Below are 11484 nucleotides of genomic sequence, written 5' to 3'. Positions count from 1 at the left end.
GTATGTTTGTTCAGATTTTTCTGTCAGGGTTTCTTGTTCATTCCATACATAAGTTAAAACTAGCTGCTCGAGTATTGATTTGATTTGATAAGCCCAATTTCTATTGTTGTACGTTATGTTTTGTTCTGCGTCATTGAACATGGATGAGTATGTTATTTTTATGAGATTATCATTTGTACATGATATTAATTTAAACCAATATTTAAATATGTGTAATTTACATATCACTGATAAAGGGTATCGTCCTAATTCTCCATACAGTGCTGATAGATTTGTTGATTTGTTGAATACACTTAAAAACAATGAAGTATTGGATTTCCGTGAGAAGAGAATTTTATTAACATTTTTGTTAGGAGAAAAAAAAAGATTTTTCAAACATTAACCAATATTTTAATAAAATAAAATAAATGTGCACAATCAACATCAAAACGAGTAATTATTTTAATACAGCATTCTATATTACCCAATACAATGCTTAAAGGCTCTGTAAAGGTGAAGATACGCAATTATTTACAGATTTTTAAATATTTTTTGCATATTTTATTTATAAAGGTTATCAAAAAACAATAAATATATGCTATTGGACATAATAATAAAAGAATGAGCAATGCAACTTGTTTTGAGCTCAAAATAAAGTGTCCTCCAAGTCGATTGTGTTTACAAACAATCAGTTAATTTACATCTCTGTTTACTCGCGAAAGAGAAAGTGAAAGTGACTCAGGTCACCAAAAATATAACGATGTTTTTTAACGTTTTCCGGTATCACTCACAAAATAGGTCTCTTCTAAATGGTTAAAACGTTTGTAGTGATCTAATAAGTTACTTTCTGCTGTTAAAAAGTTGTTAAAATAGAATTAAAATTGAATTTTCTTTCGGCTATTTTTAGCATATGTCAACGCTCTGAGGCACATCACGTTAGTTGCAAAAATGTAAACATTTCTTCCAATTATGAAACGGGTTTATCTTCCATAATTCTTGACAACGTTGTACCTAAGCTGTGTTATTAGAAGTTGTTATGCAAGAGAAACTGAAATCCGGTAAAAAATTAGACCAGTGGATATGCATTATTATTGGATTTGTGACCTTTATAGAGCCTTTAATATTATAATATATGAACTACATAATACTGTCTTAGTAGAAAAAGACTTTCTACAGTACTTTAATTAGAATAGCTTCTTGGCACAAAACTATTACATGATTTTTTCTGTAATAAACTAAGATTATTTGTTTAAAAGAAAGGGATCCATTTTAAACTTAATTGTTTTGAATATATTTTTGTAAATTGAATAAAATGAACCATACATGAAATTGATATCAATAAAACACGGACGTTCTGCGTTATTTTTTAACACCAGTAATTATATAACGTGCTTATAATGCCCATAAATGGGATTTCAATGTTTTGTTTTATTTGACACATATGTGGTAATACAATTATTATGCACAGGCCACACTTTAACACACGTGATCTCTGAGATAACTTGGTGTTTTCACAGCTCGTCATGAAACGCGTACGGATTTGTTCTGCCACGTTGTTTCGCTGCTCTCTTGGCAACAAACTCAACTTGTTGTAGAGCTGCCATTAGGCTTAAAGTGCTTGGTCCTGAATTATCGTCGAAGATGTCATCATATTCTGAAGCCCTTTTTGTTTAAGCGTGTTGAGAGTTACCGAAACACGCCAAAATGACAGGCATCTTCATTTGATGTTTCGGCTGGCGAATATGTTTTTCTTGTGAGTTGTCATGTTGGCGCCTTTCGCTAACTACCCAACACGATATGGAAAAAATCAAGCGAAATAGTTACATGGTTCCCTTATATGTATATAGTGAACACTTTAAAAATATTCTCCTTAACCGAACAGCCCAGAGATTTGGTATTTGGCATGTAAAATCGTATGGATTGTTCTCTACAATGTTTGTTCATATCATGTCACTCGGATCAAAATTGTTCCGTTCCGGGCATAATGAAGTAAATTGTTTCGTTAATATATTTAGCTTGAAAGTTGAAATCAACGTTTCCCAATCTTTAGAGCTTGTATACAAAGTCTAGATTTGTGGCATGGACAACGTACAACGTTTGTTAAAATTACGCTCTGAAAACAAAATTGGCCGTAATGGGTTTTCATTCAAACTATATATATATTTTGGATTAGAAAACCATTATATTTTTTTCGTAAACTCTTAAGTGTATGTGAAATTTCAAACATTTCGCCGCGTTAACCAATTATTACATATTAAATGAAACGCTTGTAACAATTTTTCTATTAATAACAAGTCATTATTAATATGTACAAATACAAAAATCACAACACATATTGGTATATGCATTCAGAATAAGAAATTTGGCATGAATCGTATTTCGATGCAGGTCATAAAAGATTTAGCTGTCATGCTTCATTCTGATAACAACACAATGGATCTGTTGTTCATTATGTTTACTTTGGATTTCTGGATATGTTTTTGATCCATGTTATCTCAAACTGGATAAGTAAACATTTCAGTTGCAGCGGCGTCCATTTACAGTTTGCTCAACTAGTTTGGAGGACCTTACACATGTGCTTGCACAGATTAGGGTTTCACTAATTGTGATCGCAACATGGCACTTTTAATAATTGCGGGCATATGTATCGGATTAATACATTCAGGTATGCTTCATCGCACACTTTCTTATTTCATGTTCATTGATTATATATCAGGAGGATATTTAGTTGTCTCATTATAATACACCAATAGCCAATAAAGGTTATACATTGTGTTATTGTCTTTAAAACGTGAAGCCTTCTTTTACTTCCTCTGTGTTATAACATAACGTCTGAACCAATCCGAAGTAAAATGGATTTGGCGTATTAAACAAGTGACTTTTATGTGTTCTCATAGAAAAGTAATGTTGTTCTTGTTATATGAAACGTTGTATGTCGGTCAATAGCGATACATCGCTAATGTTATACTTGTTATGTACAAACCGACTTAAAATAAAATTTGTATTTGTACATGTACCGGTAATCTGTAATGTTGTTCATGTTATCTGTAGTGTTGTTGATGTTATCTGTAAACGTTGCTTATGCTATCCGTAACGTTGTTAATGCTATACGAATCCACATAGAAAGGTGACGTTGGTCATGTTATCCAACTTTGGCAATGCTATATGACGTTGTTCATGATATCTAACGTTGGACATGCTATCTGACGTTTTTCAAAATATCTTATATTGTTCATGTTTTTGACGTTGCTAATTCTTTTTGACGTTGTTTGTGCTATCTTTTTCAGCGTCTGCACAAGGATCATACTACGGGTTAGTGGCGAATTACGTTCATAAATACTGCAACCGTAAGAAAGGTTCGGGTTAATTCTGTAAACAATTGCCTCGCTTGCGTCATCAAAAAAGTCTCAGATTGTTACGAGAGTATGTTGTTGTTTTCACTATTCCTTTATTGGCGTCGCACTGAAGTGCGGCGACTCGTATGCTATACGTTTTTTTTCGCTTATGGGAGGAGAAGTTATTTTACGGATCAATTTATATATTTTTGTTGTAAGAATATCTTGCATAGTGGTGATTTTTTGTGAAAATTAGTGTAAATAAGTACTGCATTTGTGCCTATTACATTTACTACAACATGTATTGCCAATAATGCAAAGCTAATTCTTTTAATTAATAACTGATCACAGGGACTGAGCAACAATAAAAGATCACAGGGACTGGGCAAATACGCGAACCGGTGAAACTTTCTGGTTTTATATTTAAAAAAAACATAATCAAAATATATTTATTTTGTGTTTTTTTTAACAATAGCGCAGACTTTTTCTGTTCGAGTTTTGGTTAACTGTATTTTCTTCAATTTTACAAGACGATAGCGATTATACGGTTTATTGCTTTATTGATAACCGTTACACTACAGTCACTTATTAATATCTTAGTAAGAAGGTGATTTTTCAAGCGGTTCCGTAGTGTAGTGGTTACACGCTCGCTTCACATGTGAGAGGCCCAAGGTTCGAGCCCCAGTAGAATCAAATTATTTTATTTGTGTTATATGTTAACTTTTTGTTTTGATGTAGACATTTTAGTTTAAATAAATATGCTGTTTTATTGTAACCATTTTTTGTTTTATTATGCCCATAAAATATATGTGTGAGAGGGTGGGGGGTGGGTTCGTAAACACATTAAAACTTTTACAGTGTTTTCATATCAATGAGTACTCAACCCCTATCGTAAATGAGCAACGTAAGAATAAGTTCAGAATCATCTCCCCTTGAAGTTTAGAAAAATATGAAATTACGCTTACAAGATGAAGCAGATTTTTTAAAACCTACACAGTTCTGTTCCATTATATTTAAAACTGCACACGGATGGCAGTACAAAAGGAAACCAATGTAAATAAAATTAACTATGAAATATTTGGGGGTTACAACACAAAATCATAGCTATTGGTTATTTGGGGTTATAACACAACATCATAGATAATGGTTATTTGGGGGTTATAACACAAAATCATAGATAATGGTTATACCAGTATCTTTTTCTATTTTGTTTAAAATAATCGGCCAATATATTAATATTTACAGTAGGAAAAAAATCGTTCCATGTAACTTCATTGAGTGCCTTTTACACTAAAATTCCCGACGCCCTTTGATGCTTAGCATCAATACTTATCTTGTTAAGCGGGCAAATGTAATCAATATTTAATCGCTAACAGGAATAATGAATTGCCCGGTGTGGGAAACGTCATGTAATGCGAGAGGTAGCCTACATTTTTTGTAACGTAATTCATTTTAAATTCGTGTTGTTTATAATATGCAAATAAAAATATATACGTCATAAAATATAGCCAATATATATTTATAAATCATCATTTAACTTGAATATAAAAAGTTAATAATGTTATGCATATTATTTCTTTATAATATATTTAAACTATTTATTATTGATGTTAATTTATGATTTGTATTTCAGCTACAGTGATAGTTACTATCGCGGCCGCTATGGGGAAGTCATTATGGTTGGCGCCATAGGACTGTCGTTTAGCATACTATGTCTGATCTGCATTTTCGTTGGTCTGATCTGCGTCTGTGCAAAGAAATGTTGTCGCCAAACTGTGCAACCAGCTCCTGGTATGCGCATTTCTGCTCTTAATTGAACTTGTATTCTTATAATTATATTACGTGTTTTGAGTAATTATATATTTAATTACCTGTTAAACTTGCTTTGAATACATAATAATTATAAATACGTATGCTGATTAAAAACCACCGTGTTTGTTTGTTATCTTCAACATGGCCGTGAATAAACTATGTTTGACTATTGGGTGTTTTGACATTTGTTTGTTTATTGACAGGTTTGGCATTTGTTAACGCAGTACCTAGTTATATGCCGTATGGACAGTCATATTTTCATGGTCAACCAGTAATGCATAATCAACCCGCTATGCATGGTCAACCACTTATGCATGGTCAACCAGATATGCACGGTCAACCAGTTATGCATGGTCAACCGCAACAGACGTTCAACCCATCGGCACCATCAGCAGCCAGTTAGGGAACAGATCGGTTCAACTCGCGTCAAAACGTCACTACGCTCACTTAAGGATTACCAAACAATGTTTCTTGCTAGTTGACTACTTATTTTTACGATGTAAAATACTGTTAGAACTGAATTTTCTCCAAATAATTGTTTTGGCTTATTTCATTTATTGCTCCTACGTTTCTGTTATCTGTATGCCAATAATTAAGGTTTTTTGTATGTGCTATTATGTGGAAAATTGCGCAAATATGGTCGATTATTTGTGACTGCTTGACCGTCTGTATGGAACATGATTAAACATTTCAGAAGAAGTATGTGTTAATCCGTGCAAACCCCGACAATGTTCTGCGTTTATTTATTTATTTTGTATCAAACTTTGTGCCAGCAAGAAAATGTAGTGTGACAATATGGATATGCATTGTACTAGTTGTTTGGAAAAAGCACATCAAGTTAGTTTACATTACATTGCATAGCACATCCTTTTAAATACCTTAATTGGCAAACATGACATTTCAAAGTATAGAAACCAATATTGTCAACGTTTAGGCATTTTAATAATATTCACTTCAAGATAATATCAGTGATAATGCACGCCCTAAATCAGTGAACACGCAAAACAACAAAATGTTCCTTCATTAATTATTGATATAATTGTGTTTCATTAAAACCAGATACACATGTAGTTGTCAAACCATTTATTGTCAGTTGAGCTCCCAATTAAAGTTGGACATATGAACAACTTTTTCCCAGACAAATATAAAATAAGTGAAAAACATCACAAAAACGCTGTTAATGGTAAAATTCTAATTATTATATTTGTGACGTTATACGGGCGTCGTTTTGACACAGTCAGCTGTTAATGCATTTGTCCAAGGGGCAGGCATTGGGCAAAGAAATGACTGTTTGAAATCACTTGTGTGACATTACAAAAAAAGAAGCAACTGATGCAACGCACCTCCATAGGGCACCGTAAACGTGTTGTAGCAGAGACATTCGTGGATTTAATAACAACGATTACGTGAAAATATTCATATAAAATGGTACGCTTATATTGGATGTTAAGTTATCAGTACACATTTTGTTTTAAAAGCGGATATATTTAACAATCTTGAGATTATAATATCCATCAAAATGTTATGTCCGTAGAATTAATATTTTGTATAATGAAACTTCAAAAACATAATTGCGAGAACAATTAGTAGGAGACCTAAAGCAAAAGATTAAACAAAATACTTATTAAAAATCCCCACCATAAAACGGACAAAACATTTGGTTTAAAGCCTAACATAACCTTACACTTAGTCCAGGGCCCATATCCACAAAGCTACTAAGGCAAATCTTATCTTAAGTTAGACTTTAGTGAACATTTTGAATTCCATTTCTACAGTGAATTCTAATGTTGTGCACTCAAATCTTGTAAAAGCAGCAGGGTATTTTGAATCTTAAACAGCATAATAGCATTAAAAACAAAATTGGAGTTCAATTTAATCAAGTATAAACTTAAGACAATTTTCAATTTTAAGGCCTGTATTTAAGTTTTCACTAAGGAGCTTTGTGGATACGACCCATGCACATGTCGCTCTCTGCGTCATGAAGAATCCATTATACTTGTGCCATAAAAGTAGTTAGTATCCAAAAATGCCATATAACAGATTATGTTGTATAGAATTAACATATTTAATATATTTTCAAGTTAGCAGTTTAAAACCAGAACAAAACTTCAATGACATTAATACATGCGGACAGAACATTTAATCGTGACAACATGAACGAAATGGTTTTTATTTACATTCCCATCACCCGTAGTTATTTATATGGCTTGGTACTTGCATCTGTAGTTTTCCGTATGTTTATGTTGTTTAGCCACGTACTTTTAGACCTGACACTGGGTTTTTTAAATCTTTTGTAACCGTTTCAACTTTTTCAAAGAAAATTGATTGAAATATGGAACGTTATTTCAAGACCTGACAACGCTGTTGACGATTCAGTAACTTTAACGTTTTATTCGATCGTAGAGTTTAATACGATACTCAAATTGGCTCATAGACACAAAATTTGTGTATTAAAACATAAAATAAAATTGCGTTCTTTTTAAAAGCTCCCCTCAAGAAACAGCAAATATAGCAGCCTCGCTAAGCTCCGAGACTATTGCATAATTGCGTGTGTTACGGAGATTCTTTAGCTAATAAAATAATAATTAAAAGTGTAATATTGTTAATTATGGAGACGTGAAAACAAAAAACACGAAATTATTTTTTTATCACTTAAACCGTTAAGGCACGGCTTATCACTAGTTTTGTATAGCGGTAGTTTTCTCAGTGATGAATATAATAATAAACGTCGCATATGAATTATTAAACTACATGTACGTTGTCGAGGAATGCTCAAACAAAATGATAGATGTTTGATATATTGGATTAATGATTGTTTTATCAAGTAAACCATTAAAACTTGGCTAATCAATATATTTTTATCTCTGTATTTCTCAAGTCCTCTAGTTGTATGTTATCTAACGAATTGCAATGCAAGTCATTTTATAAATTTACCACAATTGCAAACTGACGCTGTTTTAGATGAAAAACTGAATGGATTTATGCATATCGAAGCGTGATTGTTTACAACAATTTCTGGAGTTTCAGTACACCTACATTGTATCATAGAGGAAAATCACAAAAACAAAAAGAGCGCGGCAAAGATAAAAATAATCTTAAAAACCTAGTTCAAACATGCAAATAAAATACACGAATGAGAAAAATTCTTGACATTGTTTAAGTCTGAACCACCATTATTAAGTATTACAAATTGCAATTTAAACTTAGTGGGCTTTATGATATTTGAAAATGTCCATGGTGTGTATGAGAGATTGAAGACAACGTTTTGGCCAAAATTGTGCAGTACACATTTATAAACAATTTAAATCTGATTCAATTTTTTACATGGCTATGATAGCCTTACCATAAGTACATGTGCAAGTTGTTAATATTTCAAATTACTCTTTTTGTGTTTTTTGAATAGCGGAAATATATAGAAAAACCTCAATATACAAGCAAGGCATACACTAATAATGGATACATATCTACAATTTTCTTATTATTGTTATTCTGTCTCACGTAATGACTCTTTTAAGAATACTTTCTTATCTACATTTTTATGTACATTTTTACTTTCTTTACTCTTACAATACATACAATTATGTAAAATATTCCAAACATTCTAATTCATTTGTACAGTCCCAATTTAACGGAAGTAGACAAATAGCAATCAAAGCAACATTTTATTTATTTCATACTTAAAATTGCTCCGCATATCATTATTTATTTTGTATAAAACACAATTTAATTTTTTATTATCTTCAAAAATTCGTTTTCATGACGCATTTTTCTTTCTATTTCTAACTTGTTTTGTTTTTAATTACATTCCCAAAAATTAATAATGCAATCTTTTATAAATATATTCACCTTATCATCATCGAAGTTATTGTCTTTCGTGGTCAGCAATCATGATAAGTGGCTGCTGTACTTCGATCGATCCTTTTTTATGTCGTTTAATTTTTCGGCACATGTTCGGCTGTGTTGTAGTTCTTCGATCCGATCCTCTGTCAGGGTCACCATAAAACAGATGTGATGCGTAATTCGATGGAATAATTACGCACACAACACAAAGAACTGATCATTAAATTGTATTCAGCTTCTTAAAGCGACGCTTTTCAAGTCCACAGTTATTCTGATGAACAATATAATATTATATGCGGTATACACGATTTTTTTTCAGCCTAACGACTGTTGATGGGACCTAAGTTGGTGATGTCTCATCACTTTACGAAATAAGTCAGATCGGAGAGATCAAAACCGAACCGAGCTTTGAACTCTAACTGCCCATTTAAAATTTAGCCTTTTTTATATAATGAAAATGCCATACGTATGTCGGACGATTTTGTAACAACAACAAATATTGTTGCTTGAGACATCAAAAGTTGAATGATAAACTTAGGTGTTATTTTATTATGAAAGCAAATATGTCTACACATAAACTGTCCATAACTAAATATTTTGAATGATAACATTTGGATGCAAATAAATTATCATAAACAAGCAAAAAAGGAAAACGGAACGCCCGCCTTTCACATTATGATAAAATAAACATACACTTGATTATATAAAAGATATGTTACGGATTATGAATGAATCACCTGATGCAATCTATGTTGATTTTTTTCATTAAACATTTGACCCTTGAGAATTTGAGAATTTTGTAAAAAGTTGTTAAAAATGTTATAACCTATAAGTCAATGCCGAAACGCAAACAAAAACCGACTCTGCTTCCCTTGCAACTTGAACATTGTGTCAACCCATATTAAGATGACGCCACAATAATATAGAATTATTGATAATTAATCGTTTCGTTTCGACTGAAGCACACCGCATGTCATACCAAGCGTTCCTTTAAGTACGCGCATCAATTAATAGCTCACGTACATATTTAAATATGTATTTTCAAACGGAATATTTCATATTAAAGGACGTAAACATCTGGGATTTCCAAAGGAATTGATTCCATTTCAGCATGAATTGAGCTATTGGAAAGGAACTACATGTGGTTAGAACCAGGGTTTGGAGTTTTTAGAAAACAAACATCTTGAAAACTCTCGCAGGGGTGATCGAACATTTAACCTGTTACCTCTTGATCACGGAGGCTAGGCGGGAAAACATATACACGAAAACAACAAATTAAAATGTGTTTATGATTATCAGGAACAGTTCGCAGGACGAATTTCAAAAGGTCCGAATACGTTTGTTTAACCCATTTATGCCTAGCGTCTAGAAAAAAAGGCCTTGGCAAACAGCGTAGACCCAGATGAGACGCCGCATGATGCAGCGTCTCATCAAAGTCTGCGCTGTTTGCTTAAAGGCATTTTTGTAAAAAATATTCTAAATACAGAAATAAATATACTAGACATCACTAATTTTGGAAATAAATTGATCCAGTTTGGAAGGATGGTAGAGTCCACTAGGCATAAATGGGTTAATTGTGCAGTTGTTTGTGTGGATTTCATTTGCTTAATATAATTCTAGCCTGATTAATCAAATATAAAAATAGAAATCTATTTACTTGTAATAAATGTAAAAAAATTAACGTTTTAGCTTTGTTCATTAATTTAATATTATAATTAAAAGGGTTTGCTATAGATGAACTTCATCGTACATTTGAATCCCGAAGAGAAATTGTTTCAAGATGAATGGTTTGAGATATGACACTTCTAGCCATGATGAGGCGGTATATGTTGTACATTTGGATAAACATAAAATGAAGCATGTTAAAATCAATATACTGAGTAGAGAGCAAACATTGTTTGAAATGTAAAAAAACGCTGTGCGACAGCTTAATACGCGCATTGTTTCTGTATGAAATACTCAGTTTGCAAACATCGACTATGTATAAATAAGCACTGCAAAAACTGGTGCAGTTGATGTAGTGATCCAATTGCAAACAAACGACAAATCATGCCCCTCGGTTCAAAACTTGCAAAGTCCCAGGGGTAACCTGATCTATATATATGGTAAGTAACTAACAATCTTCTTTGTATCAGCAAGGGTCAGGGGTTTAATATTTAATCTTTTACATTGCCAATATTGCCAAGTGGTCCTTTAAAGGGATTATTAAAAATAATGCCCCTGTGATCAACATTGACCACGCCCCATGGTCTGTATCTGTATAGACTTATATATTGAACATTAAAAAACTTTCAAACAGCGTTGCAAGGAAGTGCGATATTTCGAATGTAACATCGTCTAGTTCTAGGTTAGCCCTGTCTGTGGATGTTAGGTTGAAATATTTAAATTTTATAAGTGACATCAGATCCTCAACAAGGATTGTTCAAATCATAAACATAAAGAGAAATATAGGGCCATCTTGGTTATTTTGTCCTTGAAATTGGTGGTCATGAAGAGAAAGACGGAACAATTTAAGCAA

At 32.4% G+C, this 11484-nt stretch overlaps 1 protein-coding gene across 1 annotated transcript; it reads left to right on the top strand.

Moving 5' to 3' along the window:
* Nucleotides 1–2488: 2488 nt before the first annotated feature.
* LOC127839095 (uncharacterized) lies at nt 2489–6192 on the top strand. Its single transcript, XM_052367306.1, has 4 exons — nt 2489–2644; nt 3267–3291; nt 4948–5105; nt 5330–6192. Exons 1-4 carry the CDS (start codon nt 2596–2598, stop codon nt 5527–5529), a joined length of 432 nt encoding a protein of 143 aa, XP_052223266.1. The 5' UTR covers nt 2489–2595; the 3' UTR covers nt 5530–6192.
* Nucleotides 6193–11484: the final 5292 nt, after the last annotated feature.

Source organism: Dreissena polymorpha, chromosome 1 (assembly GCF_020536995.1).
Source record: "Dreissena polymorpha isolate Duluth1 chromosome 1, UMN_Dpol_1.0, whole genome shotgun sequence".
Classification (NCBI taxonomy): Eukaryota; Metazoa; Mollusca; class Bivalvia; order Myida; family Dreissenidae; genus Dreissena; species Dreissena polymorpha.
Note: the sequence above shows the minus strand (reverse complement) of the source record. Positions and strands in the feature narration are given on the sequence as shown.